This window comes from Octopus bimaculoides, chromosome 5 (assembly GCF_046866305.1).
Source record: "Octopus bimaculoides isolate indiv1 chromosome 5, ASM4686630v1, whole genome shotgun sequence".
Classification (NCBI taxonomy): Eukaryota; Metazoa; Mollusca; class Cephalopoda; order Octopoda; family Octopodidae; genus Octopus; species Octopus bimaculoides.
The window spans coordinates 127,057,073-127,075,055 of record NC_142932.1 but is presented as its reverse complement, the minus strand read 5'-3'; the positions used below and the strand labels follow the sequence as shown (position 1 = coordinate 127,075,055).

At 39.4% G+C, this 17,983-nt stretch overlaps 1 protein-coding gene across 2 annotated transcripts in view; it reads right to left on the bottom strand.

The window, feature by feature from the left end:
• LOC106867829 (serine/threonine-protein kinase greatwall) overlaps positions 1 to 17,983 on the bottom strand; it is a 729,021-nt gene that overhangs the window by 661,955 nt on the left and 49,083 nt on the right. For both annotated transcript variants that reach the window (XR_016242045.1, XM_089353060.1), the window contains exon 4: positions 16,475 to 16,575. Coding sequence is in view for 1 of the 2 variants with exons in the window: in XM_089353060.1 (XP_089209186.1) it covers positions 16,475 to 16,575 (101 nt within the window). In the remaining variant the exon portion in view is untranslated. The remainder of the gene's footprint in view (positions 1 to 16,474; positions 16,576 to 17,983) is intronic.

The following is a 17,983-nucleotide window of genomic DNA, read 5'->3' as shown; positions in this document are numbered from 1 at the left end:
CATGAAAGATCAGTTGAAAAAGGATTTATATGGACATTTTGTCTACCTTTCCTCTTAAAATGTGACTAATCAAAACACTATTCAAACAGTACAAGAACAGAACTCCAACAGAAAGAGCTAGGTCATAGAAATTTTTGCACAAACATTATCAAATGCCATGAATAACCAACTTCATCTGAAAGTTAGCATAAATTTTCTTCTGTTCAATAAGCATAAATTCAGGCAGATGCAAATATGCACACACACACACACACACATAACATACATATACATACGCAGCACTCATACCTGATGATGGATAATAAAATTTAATAAAAGACTTACAATGTAGGCAATTTAACCCCCACTATAACTGTTCCTACAGTGATTTGTAATCAATAGCAATTTAGACTCTTCAGAGAGAGCGAAAGTATAGGTTTTTAGTTCACTGTTGCCCTCTGACCTCATCCTTCCACCCACTACCCTATTCTCAGTCTATTCCCCATCAATCAACAATACTCCATGCTACCACCCAAGTTAATCAAAGACAATTGAGTGAATCAATATATTAGTAGCTACAAGGGATAGTGAAGACATTTAATACTAGAACACACTTCCTGGCTCTTATGTATAATGAGTTTAATTAAATTGAAATCAGTCTGTTTGGCATAAGAGTTGATATTTCACAATATTTTGGCACCAGTAAAGTTACTTAAGCACTGTAAAGCAACTCTAAAGAAGACATTTAAGGAACAGATGAGAACTTGGACACACGGACATCTCAAGTTATCCCAAGTAATCAAGCACATCTAATGCTATGCAGATGGACAGGGACTTGCCAATACATTATATAAGCTATTATATCAGTATTTTACCTTGAGACTTGCATTTCAGAAGCAACCCCACTTTAAATAAGCAACCCCACTTTAAATACACCAAGAAAATAATATGTAAATGAAAAAAAATAAACACCAATTCTAAAACTTGGAGACATTATATAAAGAATATTTAAAGGTGATATTAAACTCCAGACAATTAAGTTATAGTGGAATTGTAACCAACAGGTTACTACTACTACTACAACCATTACTACTACTACCACCACCACCACCACCACTACTTCTACAAATACTACTACTATTAATTCTACTGCTGCTGCTGCTACTACTACTACCACGAATACTACTACAACCACTACTACTACTATTACTACTACCACCACCACCACTACCACCACCACTTCTACAAATACTACTACTATTAATACTGCTGCTACTGCTGCTGCTACTACTACTACTACTACTACTACTACTACACGTGCATATTAAAAACAAGAGCAAATTCTTATTCTATGCTGTTAGTTCTCTCAATATCCAGATTCCTCTCAATAATCAGGTTTAACATTTTAAGTAATCCTAATCTAAGAAATTGAAGATTATGATATATTGGAAATGCATGAATAATTTTTTGAGAAGAAAGAGAGAACAAAATAAAACAGCTGGAGAAAGTATACCTCCATACTACCATTTATATACATGATCGATGCCAGAACCGCCTGACTGGCTCCCGTACCGGTGGTACATAAAAAGCACCATCCAAACATGGCCGATGCCAGTCCCACCTTACTGGCCCCCTGTGCCAATGGCAAGTAAAAAGCACCATCTGAACATGATCGATGCCAGGCCCGCCTGACTGGTTCCTGTGCCAGTGGCACGTAAAAAGCACCCACTACACTCTTGGGGTGGTTGGCGTAAGGAAGTGCATCCAGCTGTAGAAAAGCCAGATCAGATTGGAGCCTGGTGCAGCCGCTGGCTCTCCAGACCTCAGTCAAACTGTCCAACCTATGCCAGCATGGAAAACAGACGTTAAACGATGATGATGCAATAAAGTTATGGTTTTGTTGGAGGTTTCTTTATGTAAACATTACACGCAATACATTAAACACAATAACATCACAAAGTGTAAAGCTTTAAACGGTTATATTTTTATATTAAAGAAAAGATTGACTACTCACCAAGATACAAAATCTTAGTGAGAAAAAAACAAAACTCACTTCCTAAGAAATACATCTGAGCAACCCCTTATTGACATACGATTAGAGAGCAAACGATTACAGTTCATAACAAAACAGTAAATCAATAATATACACTAAATCTACAATAGAATTCAATTGAACACAAATTGCGTCTTAGAAAACACTTCTACAAACTGAGATACAATAAAATTCAAAAAATTTTTTTATACCACAATTTAAAATGTTGTCTCTGTGAATCCAGTTTCGTCATTCTCTGACTCAAATATTTACTGAAGTTTAATCAAGTCTATTCTGATCAGATCTCAGAATCCTGGGACTTGTAGACATCATGACACAAGATTTAGGGGATTGCCAATGTTGTACATCACACATGTCCAACCTAGCATATATGGGAAAACTGGATGATAAGACAGTGAAGAGTATTATTAGTGCAATTACGTAAACTATGTGAAAACTGAAAGTTTCAATAAGCATCATCAGTGCGATGGTAAAATATGTCCACATTTAAGTATTTAAACATATGCTTCAAATGTTACTGTACAATATATATATATATATATATATATATATTATCTAGCTGACGTACTACGACGAAATACCCAAGATGCAGATAAGATAGAGATTTTTATTTATTTACGGCCTCAAACATCTCAATACCTTGCGCTTTCTTGTTTCTCTCCATGAAATTCAATTGAATTCAGTTGTTGTCTTAAATTCATGCTTATTCATTTTCTAAGCTTCCTAAATTCATGCTACGTTATATTCTAATCACCCAGAATTCATTGCTCTTTTAAAAAAAATTACGATTTATGCATTGTTGTCTCTCAAATATTTAAAATCTACAATTAAGAGCCCTCTCTACTCGCTGGCGGTAACCCGCCCTCCCACCCCCTCCACCGGAAGTTCATTCGTCTGTCATTCGTCTGTCATTCCTCTGTCATCCCACCCCCTCCACCGGAAGTTTCATTCCTCTGTCATCCCACCCCCTCCACCGGAAGTTCATTCCTCTGCCATCCCACCCCCTCCACCGGAAGTTCATTCCTCTGTCATCCCACCCCCTCCACCGGAAGTTCATTCCTCTGCCACCCCCCCCTCCACCGGAAGTTCATTCCCCTGTCATCCCACCCCTCCACCGGAAGTTCATTCCTCTGTCATCCCACCCCCTCCACCGGAAGTTCATTCCTCTGTCATCGCACCCCCTCCACCGGAAGTTCATTCCTCTGCCATCCCACCCCCTCCACCGGAAGTTCATTTCTCTGTCATCCCGCCCCCTCCACCGGAAGTTCATTCCTCTGTCATCCCACCCCCTCCACCGGAAGTTCATTCCTCTGTCATCCCACCCCTCCACCGGAAGTTCATTCCTCTGTCATCCCACCCCTCCACCGGAAGTTCATTCCTCTGTCATCCCACCCCTCCACCGGAAGTTCATTCCTCTGTCATCCCACCCCCTCCACCGGAAGTTCATTCCTCTGTCATCCCACCCCCTCCACCGGAAGTTCATTCCTCTGTCATCCCGCCCCCTCCACCGGAAGTTCATCCCTTTGTCATCCTGTCAACCTCGGCTGTCTCCCGGAACCCATCTAGTGGCCTTGGCCATCCTCTCCCCTACCTTTGGGTAGCGCATTAAGGTTGAGAAATGTTTGCAGGTTGTAGGTAATGTTTTGCTTATGAATTCTTCCAATTGCAAGTTTTCTTTTCAGGTACACGACACTGCTTTTCCTCTTCCCAGGCTACAGGCCCACACCCCCAACACCCATACTGTTAGGATTGGCACTCTCAACGTCGGCACGCTGAAAGGTAGATCTGGTGAAATTGTTGAGATGCTTGAACGGAGATGCGTAGATATGTGCTGCATCCAGGAAGTAAGATGGAGAGGAGGTTCTGCAAGGTTCCTCACAGGCAAAGAACACAGGTACAAGATTTTCTGGGCAGGGAACACTGACGGGGTCGGGGGCGTAGGAATACTTCTAGCGGAGAAATGGGTGGATAAGGTAATCGAGGTCGTTAGAGTAAGTGACAGAGTACTTAAGATCAGACTAGTGCTTCATCATAGATTAGCTACTGTCATCTCAGCCTATGCACCTCAACCTGGGCTACCAGATGGTCTGAAAGACCAATTCTATGACACCCTCTTGCAAACTACCTCGTCGACGAGTGACAGGGACCTTCTCTTTGTGGCTGGAGACTTCAACGGTCATGTCGGACGTCGTGCTGGGGGCTTCCATGGCATACATGGAGGCTATGGCTTCGGTTCCCGCAACGAGGAGGGAACCAGACTGCTGGAGTTCTGTGATGCAACCAATCTTATAGTCTGCAATACCAACTTCAGGAAACCTGCCAGTCACCTAGTCACCTACCGCTCCGGCAGACACTCTAGCCAAATCGACTACATCCTCGCCAGAAATAGGGAAAGAGGGCGGCTTATAAATGCCAAAACCTACCCTGGCGAAGAATGTACCCCACAACATAGATTAGTAGTTAGCGACTTTGGGATCAAGGCAAAATGGGTGCCCAGAATTAGACAGGCTTGGAGAAGAAGGGTGTGGAAGCTTAAAGACCCTGCAAACGGACAGAGACTTAGAGACAAGTTACTTGAAGCATTTAACGAAATAGAAGGGGATATAGCATCATACAACGTGGAAGACAATTGGAGATTTCTGCGGGACAACCTGTTGAAAGCCACCGACCAGATTTGTGGGTGGTGTAAGGTCCCCTCCCAACCCAGAGTAACGTGGTGGTGGAACAAGGAGGTAGACAGGGCTATTAGACAAAAGAAACAAGCTTGGAAGGACTGGAAGAACGGTGGTAGCAGGGAATTGTACCAATGTGCCAGAAGGGAGGCTAGGCGACAGGTTTATTTAGCCAGAGGGGAAGCAGATAAGGAAAGATTTGCCAATGTTCTGCGCCGTGAGGACCAAAGACTCGAGGTATTTCGGGTTGCAAGACAGTGTAGGAGAGAGAATAGTGATGTTGTAGGAGAGAAATGTGTTCGCATGGATGATGGTACGCTTGCATTAAATGAGGATGCAAAGAAAGAGGTCTGGAGATGCCACTACGATAGATTGCTTAATAAAGAGAATGAATGGGAGAAAGAGAGCCTGCCTTATGTCGACCCAATAGAGGGACCAGCTATCCGAGTTGATAGTACCAGGGTAGATAAAGCAATTAAGAGTATGAAGACCGGGAAAGCCCCCGGCCCATCAGGAATCACTGCAGAGATGCTCAAAATATCTGGCAGTGTTGGCTATAGCCTAGTCACCCGTATTACGAACCAGGTGATACACGAAGGAGTCATACCCTATGACTGGTGTAGCAGCATCATAGTCAACTGCTACAAAGGTAAAGGGGACGCTTTAGATACAAATAATTACAGAGGCATCAAGCTGTTAGATCAGGTTATGAAAGTTACAGAGAGGGTCATAGCCCAACTAATTAGGGAGCGAATCAATTTAGATGAGATGCAGTTTGGGTTCGTGCCAGGTAAAAGCACTACTGATGCCTTATTTCTAGTGAGACAGTTGCAAGAGAAATACCTAGCCAAGGATAAACCTCTGTACCTGGCTTTCGTTGACATGGAGAAAGCCTTTGACAGGGTCCCCCGATCCCTTATCTGGTGGTCAATGAGGAAACTTGGGATAGAAGAATGGCTAGTGAGAGCTGTGCGAGCCATGTACAGAGATGCGGCCAGTAAGGTGAGGGTTGGAAATGAGTACAGCAATGAATTCCGGGTAGAGGTAGGGGTCCACCAAGGTTCCGTCCTCAGCCCCCTATTATTTACCATAGTCCTCCAGGCAATCACAGAGGAGTTCAAGACAGGTTGCCCCTGGGAGCTCCTCTATGCTGATGACCTTGCCCTAATTGCGGAGTCACTATCAGAACTAGAGGAGAAGTTTCAGGTGTGGAAGCAAGGTCTAGAATTGAAGGGCCTTAGAGTCAACCTAGCTAAAACCAAAATCCTAATAAGTAGGAAGGTAGATAAAACACAAACCCCTTCAGGTAGATGGCCCTGCTCAGTATGTAGAAAAGGAGTAGGTAGTAACTCTATAAGATGTACCCGGTGCAAGCTATGGACACATAAGAGGTGCAGCAACATCAAAGGCAGGTTAACTAGCAAGTTAGTTTTTGTTTGTGGCAGATGTTCAGGTGCAATAAAGACTGCAAACAAACAGGAAACAACTTCTATCTCATTCCAGGGTGAAAAACTAGAGGTAGTCGATAGCTTCCGCTATCTGGGCGACCAAGTTAGTAGTGGGGGTGGGTGCGCTGAAAGTGTAGCTGCTAGAATAAGAATAGCCTGGGCAAAGTTTAGAGAGCTCTTACCCCTGCTGGCGACAAAGGGACTCTCACTCAGAGTAAAAGGCAGACTGTATGACGCATGCGTACGAACAACCATGCTACATGGCAGTGAAACATGGGCTGTAACTGCTGAGGACATACGTAAGCTCGCAAGGAATGAAGCCAGTATGCTCCGTTGGATGTGTAATGTCAATGTGAATACCCGTCAGAGTGTAAGTATCTTGAGAGAAAAGCTGAACATTAGAAGCATCAGTTGTGGCGTGCAAGAGAGACGATTGCGCTGGTATGGACATGTGGTGAGAATGGAGGAGGATAGCTGCGTGAAAAAGTGCCACACCCTAACAGTTGAGGGAACCCGTGGAAGAGGTAGGCCCAGGAAGACCTGGGCTGAGGTGGTGAGGCAAGACCTTCGTACATTGGGCCTCACCGAGGCGATGACTACGGACCGAGACCTTTGGAAATGGGCTGTGCGTGAGAAGACCCGGCAAGCCAAGTAAGATCGTTGCCAGTGCCCCTGGACTGGTTCTTGTGCGGGTGGCACATGAGATGCACCATTTTGAGCGTGGCCGTTGCCAGTACCGCCTGACTGGCTCCTGTAGGATTTTCGAGCGAGATCGTTGCCAGTGCCCCTGGACTGGCTTGTGCGGGTGGCACATAAAAGACACCATTTCGAGCGTGGCCGTTTTCGTGCGGGTGACACGTAAAAGCACCCACTACACTCTCTGAGTGGTTGGCGTTAGGAAGGGCATCCAGCTGTAGAAACTCTGCCAAATCAGACTGGAGCCTGGTGTTGCCATCCGGTTTCACCAGTCCTCAGTCAAATCGTCCAACCCATGCTAGCATGGAAAGCGGACGTTAAACGATGATGATGATGATGATGATCGTGCGTGAGAAGACCCGGCAAGCCAAGTAAGATCGTTCCCAGTGCCCCTGGACTGGCTCTTGTGCGGGTGGCACATGAGATGCACCATTTTGAGCGTGGCCGTTTCCAGTACCGCCTGACTGGCTCCCGTAGGATTTTCGAGTGAGATCGTTGCCAGTGCCCCTGGACTGGCTTGTGCGGGTGGCACATAAAAGACACCATTTCGAGCGTGGCCGTTTTCGTGCGGGTGACACGTAAAAGCACCCACTACACTCTCTGAGTGGTTGGCGTTAGGAAGGGCATCCAGCTGTAGAAACTCTGCCAAATTAGATTGGAACCTGGTGTTGCCATCCGGTTTCACCAGTCCTCAGTCAAATCGTCCAACCCATGCTAGCATGGAAAGCGGACGTTAAACGATGATGATGATGATCATCATCATCATCATCGTTTAACGTCTGCTTTCCATGCTAGCATGGGTTGGACGATTTGACTGAGGACTGGTGAAGCTGGTGTTGCCATCCGGTTTCACCAGTCTTCAGTCAAATCGTCCAACCCATGCTAGCATGGAAAGCAGACATTAAATGATGATGCTGATGATGATATATATATATATATATATATATATATATATATATATATATATATATATATATATATATATATAGATATACATATATAGATATACATATATAGAAATATATATATGATTGGTCCAACTTTATCTGAAAGTGACGATAATTTCAATAAAACAACAATTTGTGTTGTACAATATTTGATATACACTTATTTTGTCTTTGCTGTTCAAATACCATCCTACTGGCAACTCCGAGTTACTTTTTCTTATTTTCAATTCATTTCCTTTATCTCTCTCTCTCCTTCATACACACACACACACACACACACACACACACAAACAAACACATATACACACAATCATTTACATGTATGTGTGTGTGTATATATATAAATATACACGCACACACATGTATATACATATATATATATATACATACATATATATATATACATACATATATATATATATACATACATATATATATATATATACATACATATATATATATATATACATACATATATATATATATATACATACATATATATATATACATACATATATATATATACATACATATATATATATACATACATATATATATATACATACATATATATATATACATACATATATATATATATATATATATATATATATATATATATATATATATATGAATCTACATACACGCACACACATATGTACATACATATTTATGCATACATATATACACACCAATCAGTTCTGTTACAACAGCTTCCAATACCATCAATATAACCAGATGTCATCCGTACTTTTAGTGCCATCATAACACTGAAATGAATGCTATCACCATCATTATTGAACAAAAAGAATGCTCGGTTCCAATAGCACAGCCATTTCACCATAATCACTGTTACCATCACCACCGCAAAAGTGACCAACAACAATACCTTTCACCTCATTCCGGAAGAACATTCAGCCAGGTCGTCAACTGCAAGAACAGTGGTACCAGTGAACCACCATCACCACCACCGCAATCACCAACACTTGATGATTATTATATCTTCTCAATAAATTCTCCACAATTTTTGTTTATATCAACTATCGAATTAATTATTCACTGAATGAAAAGGCTCCCTTAGTCTTTTAGCTGCAAGCAGAATGCCTGAAAACATGATGTGTTGTGGTTCCTTGCATGACCCTAATAATCATTCTCACACACTCATCATTCATTGTCATAATTGCTGGTTTATTACAAGTAATAAAAGCTTAAGGTGGTTATTGGCTTCTATCAATTCCTTCCTCTACCTCTCATTTTCCCACTCAATCCAGACTCACCCTCTCTGTCTTCCTTTCTCTGTCTCCATCTTTCTATCTTTCATACATAAACACATTATAGTATCAAATATCTTTACATAATCAACTGCAGTTTTTAAATGTATTAAATTATATATAAATGCATGAAGTATCTAAAGAAAATGGATAAAAAAATAAAAAGAATGATATTACTTTTGGAGACAAATTTCTGGAGTAGTAGTAGAATGTAGTCAATTGAACTGCTTAGTATTTTATTTGTATTTACTATATCAATCTTGGACAAATACAGAGTAAAACCATTCTTGGTGGAATTTTAATTCAGAACCTAATTGGTAAAAACTGTGTGACCAACAAAGCATATTATAAGGAAGGGAACGTAAAGGAAAGCATGTTGTATATATACAGATATTAAGGCACAAAGTAAATGTTCTTCATACTAAGGGGCAAATGGAAAACTTAAACAAGAAACTGAATCACTAATTATAGCAGCTGAGAAAGAAAAAAAGTCATTCAAATAAATCTGATAAAGGCAAGGATTGATAACACTGAGTCAAAGAACAAATTCAGGATTTGTGGAAATGAAGATGAAAATATCAAACGTCTCTTAAGTGAATGCAGTGAGCTAGCACAAAAAGAGTATAAGTGCAGTCATGACTGTATTGATAAAAGAATGCATTGGAATGTTAGCCAAGTGTGTGGATATAAAGTGATACAAAAGAGGTATGGACACAAGCTAGAGGCTGTGATAATGAATAATAATTACAGAATTTTATGAGATTTCTCCATTAGTTTTCATAGGGTTATGTGGCTGATGTAAGTTCCCCACCCACTCCCTCTACATCAGATGTAGGTTACTTTCACCACTGAAGGAATTAAATTCATGCTGCAAGCTAACAAGTCACTCATCACATCAACAGTACCACAATTGATTGTGAGAGTTGTCCCTACTCTGAAGTAAAGATTTAAAGCCAAGATGGAACAGGCCAGTAGAGAGTTACTGTCCCAATCACTGACACAGCACAGTGTCAAAGATAGATTAGGAACCACCTACTTCTCGGCTGATTGGCAGCTACTCTATCTACTCAACACACTCCAAAATGTAATAATTCCATAGAACGAAGAAAAGAAATAATCATATATATTTCTGTTGGCACACAACCACAAATTTGTTTTCTAAAACACAATATTGGTGTTTGAGGAACAATGGTTTTATGCTGTAGTTATAAATTGTTAAAATGGCCTTTCAATTTGGCTGTGAAAATGATCAATGGATAGGTTGTAATGCAGTCAATTGTGATGCTGAATAAACTGTTTTGAATGGTTTGAGATGTTTTGAGACATTAACCATTCAACCAAGGTGTTTCTGGATTTAAATCTTCCTTTAAAACACTTCTTGTGTGGCTATCCTCACAGTGACAACAACATAGTCTTTTACTTTCTGACACCCTGTTGAAAATTTTCCAAGTCAAAAGCCTCTGACTTTTAATGATTTTGTTACTGAACAGAATTGAAAGGGTTTCAAGTTTTCTCCCTCGCAATAAGGAGCTCCTAATTTTCCTTCAAAATGAAAGTAAACCAAGTCAGTACAATTCTTGTGATATCATGTATTTCAAGACTGTCTGACTGATGCAGTACCATGTTGTACAGGAAGTTTAAAAGTTAATATCATCAATGAAGAAGCATTGCAATAGCCAAGTGGTTGCAAAATAGTGAGAAAGTGAGAATAGAAGAGACTGGAAATCAATTAACATTCAACAAAAGTTGCCCTTAATGGAGCAGAAAAGCTAATGTTGAAAAAAAGGCAATGAATAGAAAAGAAGTAGAAAATGAAGTCTTCAGAGAAATTAAAATTAAGTAAGACCGTTTCACATGGACTGAAACCACGTCTTCTACTTTTACTACTAATTATCCTTTCAAATAACGAAAAGCACTCCAGTTTCATTGCACTGGGGCCTATGTCACTGGTCTGAGCCCACACAGGTTCAGTAAACTTAGTGTGGAAATAAGAGAGAAAAATAATGTACAATGTGAGAAATGAAAGATGCTTGAAGCTTCTATACATTGCTGGTGACACATGAACTAATTCAGTTTCAGAAACTGAGTAGGTTGGTTTAAAAATACACAAATACAAACAAATTTGGTATCAAGTGTAGTTTTAGTTGAGAAAAACAATATTGATAGAAAATAAATTATCTCAAGATGGCAGGCTAGCTTCAATATATCTAAAGTTACATAGTAATTATACTTCTCTATCATATCTTTGTGCTAATATCAATTATCATTGAAGAAAAGAATTAAAAAGAAAAGAATATTAAAATAGAAATGGAAATGCTATGTATTTTGATTTATTCAGTTTCTTTTGATAATTATTAACATTTCATGTCCAATAGATAGCATGTCATAAGAAATCCAACTGGACAGCAGAGATAGCACTAGAAAATATTCCCTTTTCATTCAATACTTTTCTTTTATTCATTTAATGTATATCTTATTCTTGGCTTGGCTTAACATATGATATTGCAAAATATAAGGTAATGAGTTCAATTTTGTTATAAGCATTTTGAAGGCAAATCATATTTGATTTGCTTCTGTCAACCTAAATGAAAATAGGTACCACTCACTGTTTGCTTTTCTTGGAAACAAAAAAAACTAAAGTAGTCAAGGAAGTTAATGACTTCTGCATTAGCAGAACTTTGTAAAACATGTATGAAGAAGTCCTTGTCCAAAACTCACTCCTTACAACATACAGGTTTGGAACATTTGCAAAACCACTGCTGTAACCATTTTTTGTCACCTTTCTCTCTCTTTGTTCCAATAACAGAATTTTCTGCCTTTCTCTTTTTGAAGCTTCTGTGTTTTTTTCTTTATTCACAGATAGAAGTTAATTGATATTCAATATTAATTGAAAAAAGGGCTGCAAGCTGGCAGAAACGTTACCATGCCAGAAAAAACGCTCTGCAGCGTTTCATCCTTCTTAACATTCTGAGTTCAAGTTCTGTCGAGGTTGACTTTGCTTTTCATCCCTTCGAGCTCGATAAAATAAGTACCTGTTGAGCATGGGGGGGGGGGGGGCCATGTAATCAACTTACTCCTCCTCAAAATTGCTGGCCTTGTGCCAAAATTTGAAACCAATATTAATTCCAGAAAAGATGGTAAGATGGCAGAATTGTTACCACGAAAAATGCTTAGTGGCATTTCTTCTGGTTTTAAGTTCTGAGCTCAAATGCTACCAGGGTCAGCTGAACACTAGGGTCAATGTAATCGACTTGCCCCCTCCCTTATGATCGCTGGCCTTGTGCTAAAATTTGAAAGCAATATTAACCCCAAAATAAAAGAAGCTTCCATTAGTCTACAGACATATTTCACTAAATTCCACATAGAGACAGTAGAATAATGCTGCTGCACATCAAATGTCAGCTTAATCTTAAACAAGTAGAACTTAGCTAGTGTGAAAGACAATTTATCTACTGAAGGGACCCATTTCAGTTGAGGTAGCTCCATCCCAAAAGGTAAAACCTACAGAACTAAAAGTATATAATTGTGGTTTGCAGTATAGAAGAAAAACATTTGGTGATATAAAGGAGCAGAAGGATTTCTGGTGGACTGACCCTGAATTGTGACAGTATACAATGCATAAGAATAGAAAGATGTCAGCCTAACTAAGCCTGAACTGAAGACTAGGAATTACATGAATGTGTGACTGGAAATGGTAGACAAGTTCTGCAATGTTGGTACCTGAATGCTACAGATTGAACAGGAGATAAAAGAAAAAGCAGAGAATTTGATGAGTCATAGAAAGGGGTGGACTAAATTTTGTAAACTTCTACCTCTGTTAAAATAACATGTTTCTCCCTCTGGGAAAAGAGAATGATTAAAGGTAAATGTGTGTGCATGTATGTCAGCTGGATGCCCTTCCTAACACCAACCATTCCAAGAGTGCAGTGGGTGCTTTTTACGTGCTACCGGCATGGGGGCCAGTCAGGCGGCACTGGTATCAACCACACTCACATGGTGCTTTCTACGTGCCAGTCAGGCGGCACTGGCAAACTTCGAAATTATTGCCATGCCTCAGTGTGCGTGTGTGTGTGTGTGCACATGTATGTACGCACACACAATGCCAAAGTAGCATTGATGCTACCAAGGAACGGGGTTTTTTTGGCCAACATTGCAGCATGCTTTTCCCTTGTCATCAAGCTAACTTACCATACAGAGATAAATATGCATATAATACATACACACCCATGCATGCGCACACACATACACACAATGTCCTGTATACTTGTATATTGCATCAACATTAATAAAAACCGTTTTTCTTTTTGTGATATTTTGTTGTTATGGTAACTAGAGATAAGTATAACAAATTCTGCTTTAAAATAGCTGAATCCTAATCAATCTGGTTAAAGCTGAGAAAATAAAATAAAGCAAACACCTAAATAAATGAATGAATAAAACAAACAAAGCTATTCTATTGATCCTACTAACATCTGACTTTAATGTGTTATGCTGTTTACACCACTGAACTAGTGCAGGGTTAGCTCTATAGATAGAGAAAAAAAGACAAACACCATCAATTCTCTGATCTCAAAACATCAACACAAATTTAAAGAGCACCACTTTTAACAGGCAGCAAAACATTTCAGTTTGGCAACATTAAATTTGCAGCAAGGTAAAGCAACAAAAGTATTAAAAAGAAGAAGAAAAAATGTATCAAATAAATAATAAAAAAATTATTTGGTGCATTTGAATATTTAGTTTAAAACAACCAGAATATTGTGAGGTAAAAAAAAAAATAAATAAAACTGAGTATGATCTAAAATGTATAATAAATATTAAAGAAAGTGAAAGACAAAAAGGAAAAGTACATTTTTTTTTTTTTGTCACTATCTTTACACATCTATTGGATGTGTAATGTATGTTCTTGCAAGTGGAGTTTTTAGAATTTGGATACTCTTTCCAACTTTCAACTACAAAATGGAGAATAAAGGAGAATTTTTTTTGTTTTCTTTTTAAGTTAGGTCAACTGAGACAAGCAGAGGTAAGTGAAACCATAAAAGTGCTGTGTATTAGGGTCACAAATTCATACATACAAAATGTACACCCATATGCATGTTTTAGTGCATATGTGCATGTATGTGAATGTGCATGCATATACACATATATACTAATATATACACACAAACACTTACATGTATATGTATAGACTGCACAAAAACATCTTTACTATCTCTTAATTTCCAGCAAAAAAGAAAACAGCTGGTCATTTTTTTTTTTTTTATGTAATGGACAGCCAACCACAAAGACCTCTTAGCAGTATGGAAATATGCAGCAGAGTAAAATCTCAGAGTAGTGCAAGTTTAATCAGATACATAGGTCAAATGTCTTTCTAAAGTACTTTCTTCGTGGACAGAGAAAAAAAATGAGGGTCTACCACCCTGACTATTGTCTGTGCACAAAAAGATTACATGTATACTCTTTTACTTGTTTCAGTCATTTAACTGCGGCCATGCTGGAGCACCGCTTTTAGTCAAGCAAATCGACCCCAGAGCTTATTCTTTGTAAGTCTAGTACTTATTTTATCAGTATCTTTTACCAAACCGCTAAGTTATGGGGACGTAAACATACCAGGATCAGTTGTTAAGAGATGTTGGGGGAGACAAACACAGACATACAAACATATACATACACATACATATATATCATCATCATTTAACGTCCATTTTCCATGCTAGCATGTGTTGGCTGGTTCAACTGGGGTCTGGGAAGCCAGGAGTCTGCATCAGGCTCCAGTCTGATCTGACAGTGTTCCTACAGTTGGATGCCTTTCCTAATGCCAACCACTCCGAGAGAGTAGTGGGTGCTTTTTATGTGCCACCAGCAAGGGGGCCAGAGGAGGCTGGCAACAGCCACGATCAGTTGGTGCTTTTTACGTGCCACCAGCACGGAAGCCAGTCAAGGCGGAGCTAGTATCGGCCACGTTCAGATGGTGCTTTTTACGTGCCACCGGCATGGGTATCACAACTACAATTTGCATTTGATTTTCATTTTGATGTTGATGTACTTGACTCAATAGGTCTCCTCAAGCACAGCATGTTGCCCTACAATCGAAGGTACTTTTGAATGGGCTGGGGCTGGTTATGTGAAACTGGTGTAGGATACAGCCGTGAACTCACTTTAAATATATATACATATACAACAGGCTTCTTCCAGTTTCTGTCTACCAAATCCACTCACAAGGCTTTGGTTGGCCCGAGGCTATAGTAGAAGACACTTGCCCAAGGTGTCACGCAGTGGAACTGAACCTGGGACCATGTGATTGGTAAGCAAGTTACTTACCACACAGCCATTCCTGCACCTGCATGTTTATTTACTATGAATAAGAATCTCATAAAATCAGAAGTTCTGATTTGCAAACTAGAGTTTCATTAATAAAGGTTAGTAAACTTGTACTACAAATATAGTGTTTATTTCATATACATTTCCGTTTATGAAAAAGATCTTTTGTCCATTACACTGGCATATGTCAGTCAAAAGAAAATACATTTCACTATTTTGAACAAGAAGGCATGTGTGGTAAGAAATTTGTTTCCCAACCATACGGTGCCAGGTTCAGTTCCTTAGGTAAGTGTCTTCTACTTAAAGCCTTGAGAGAACCAAAATCTGGTGAGTGGATTTGGTAGATGGAAATGAAAGAAGTGTGTGTGTGTGTGTGTGTGTGTGTGTGTGTGTGTGTGTGTGTGTCTTTGTTCCACCTCTTGCTACTTCTTGACAAGTGGTATTGACATGTTTACATCTCTGTAACTTTGCAGTTCAACAAAAAGGGGCCAATAGAATAGGTACCAGGGTTAAAAAAGTAAAATAATAAAGTTCTAGAATTGATCCATTCTACAAAAAATTCATGGTGATGCCCCAGCATGGTGCTGCTGTCTAATGACTGAAATGAGTAAAAGATCAGCTTTAAATAAGAGTGTTGGCATGTTCTTGAAATTAAAAAGTTCACTTCATAATCACATGGTTCTAAGTTCAAACCCAACGTGTAGTAGTTAGGACGTCTTCTATCACAGCGTCAGGTTGACTAAAGCCTTGAGTGAAATTAGATAAACAGAAACTGTGTGGAAGCCCAATGTCTGAAGATAACTCCATTCTAAAGTTGTTATTTCCTACTGAAACAACCCATGATATACAATGTCTTCCTCTCTTTCTTTCTCCAGTCTCAGCAGCCATACAAAATGCTATGAATGCTGCTCTTCCACATCAAAGTCATTAATTTTTTACCATTGGCTATAAACAAACAGGAATTTATCATCCCTCATACAATATGAAGGATGATAAAGAGAATAAAACACACAAAAAAAGAAACATAAAGGTCACTGCCAATCCTTCTCGGAATATTTATACATATACATTTTTTAACAATTCTTACCTTGACGAATTAAATTCTTGTTAATCATATAGTCTCTCTTCATAACTTTGATTGCATAGAGTTTTTCTGGGTTTTCTTTTTTACACCCAAGAAATACTTTCCTGTAGGAAAAAAAAAAAAAAATTATGCTAATCATATGATTTACATATTTATGTATACAATGTGTGTATGTGTATGTGTGTGTGTGTGTGTGTGTGTGTGTGTGTGTGTGCATGCATGCATGCACACAAGGGGTATACCTAACTCCTAATTTCCATTACCTGTGTTACAGAACAATGGGCGAATGAAAATAAGTATTGTCAAGTGTTAAATGTAGTAATATAGATGGTAAACATAAGTTCAAGCCATGGGTCAGTCAAATAATATACACTTTGGTTCAAGTGGAATGAGCAAAATATATGTGTCTATGTTTCTCTGTGTGTGTGTGTGTATGTGTGTGCATGCACAGTATGTACACATACATATGTATGCATGAATGTTTATCTACTTGTGCATGTGAGTTACGTATATGTAGGTAGAGACCTGTCTGCATAATTTTTCTCAGCTAACATTTTTCAAATCTGTCAACACTGTTTCTCGTCCCCTTTGCTTTGACCAAACCCCAACCCCACACCAACTCACTTTTCTACCCCCTCTCCCTTACCTCTACTTCACCCTTTGCTCCTCTTCATTTCTTTCACTACTCCCTATCTATTTATCCACCACCATTACTAAACATTTCATTTCTCTCCCCACATCCACTGAATATTTTCTATATGAATATATACATGGTGAATAAATTGTCATCTAAATTACACAAAAATGAAAATAACACTGCCATCTCGTTTAACAGATATATTCACCAAAATTACATAAAAATATCTTGAAATACTACAGAGTAAATCTATTCAATAAAATCACCATTTGCTTCAACCACGGCCTCCAAATGATTTCGGAATCTTTTGCAACTCTTCTGGACAGCTTCCTTGTTTAAGTTGGTGAATGCTGCCATAATCCTTGCCTTCAGTTCATCTTTGGTGTTACAAGGAGTTTTGTTGGTCTCTGGTTCAACTGCGCCCCACACAAAATAACGAAGTGGGGTTGCAGTCTGGGGACTTAGGTGGTCAGATGTTATGGGTGATGTGGTCGCAGAAATTGTCTGACCGCCATGAGTGGGTTCTCCTGCTTATGTGGCATGGTGCAGAGTCCAGTTGCCAGACATAGGGTCTTCTAGCAGCCACCCTCTTGACCCAGAGCAGCACTACCTCCTCCAGACACTTGATGTAGGCCTGCATGTTAAGCCCGAGGCTGTGGAAAGATGAATGGAGACATAATGTCACCATCAATAGTGATCACTCCAAACACCATGATGTGGACTGGATGTTTGATTGTAATCACTCTTGGTACATGTTCTGGGGACACGGCAAGCCAACAGTCATTCTGTGTGTTCACCATTTGATCCTGGCAGAAAATTTCCTTGTCTGAAAAAACCCAAAACATGTTGAGTTGGAGGAGATGCTTGAGTTTGTT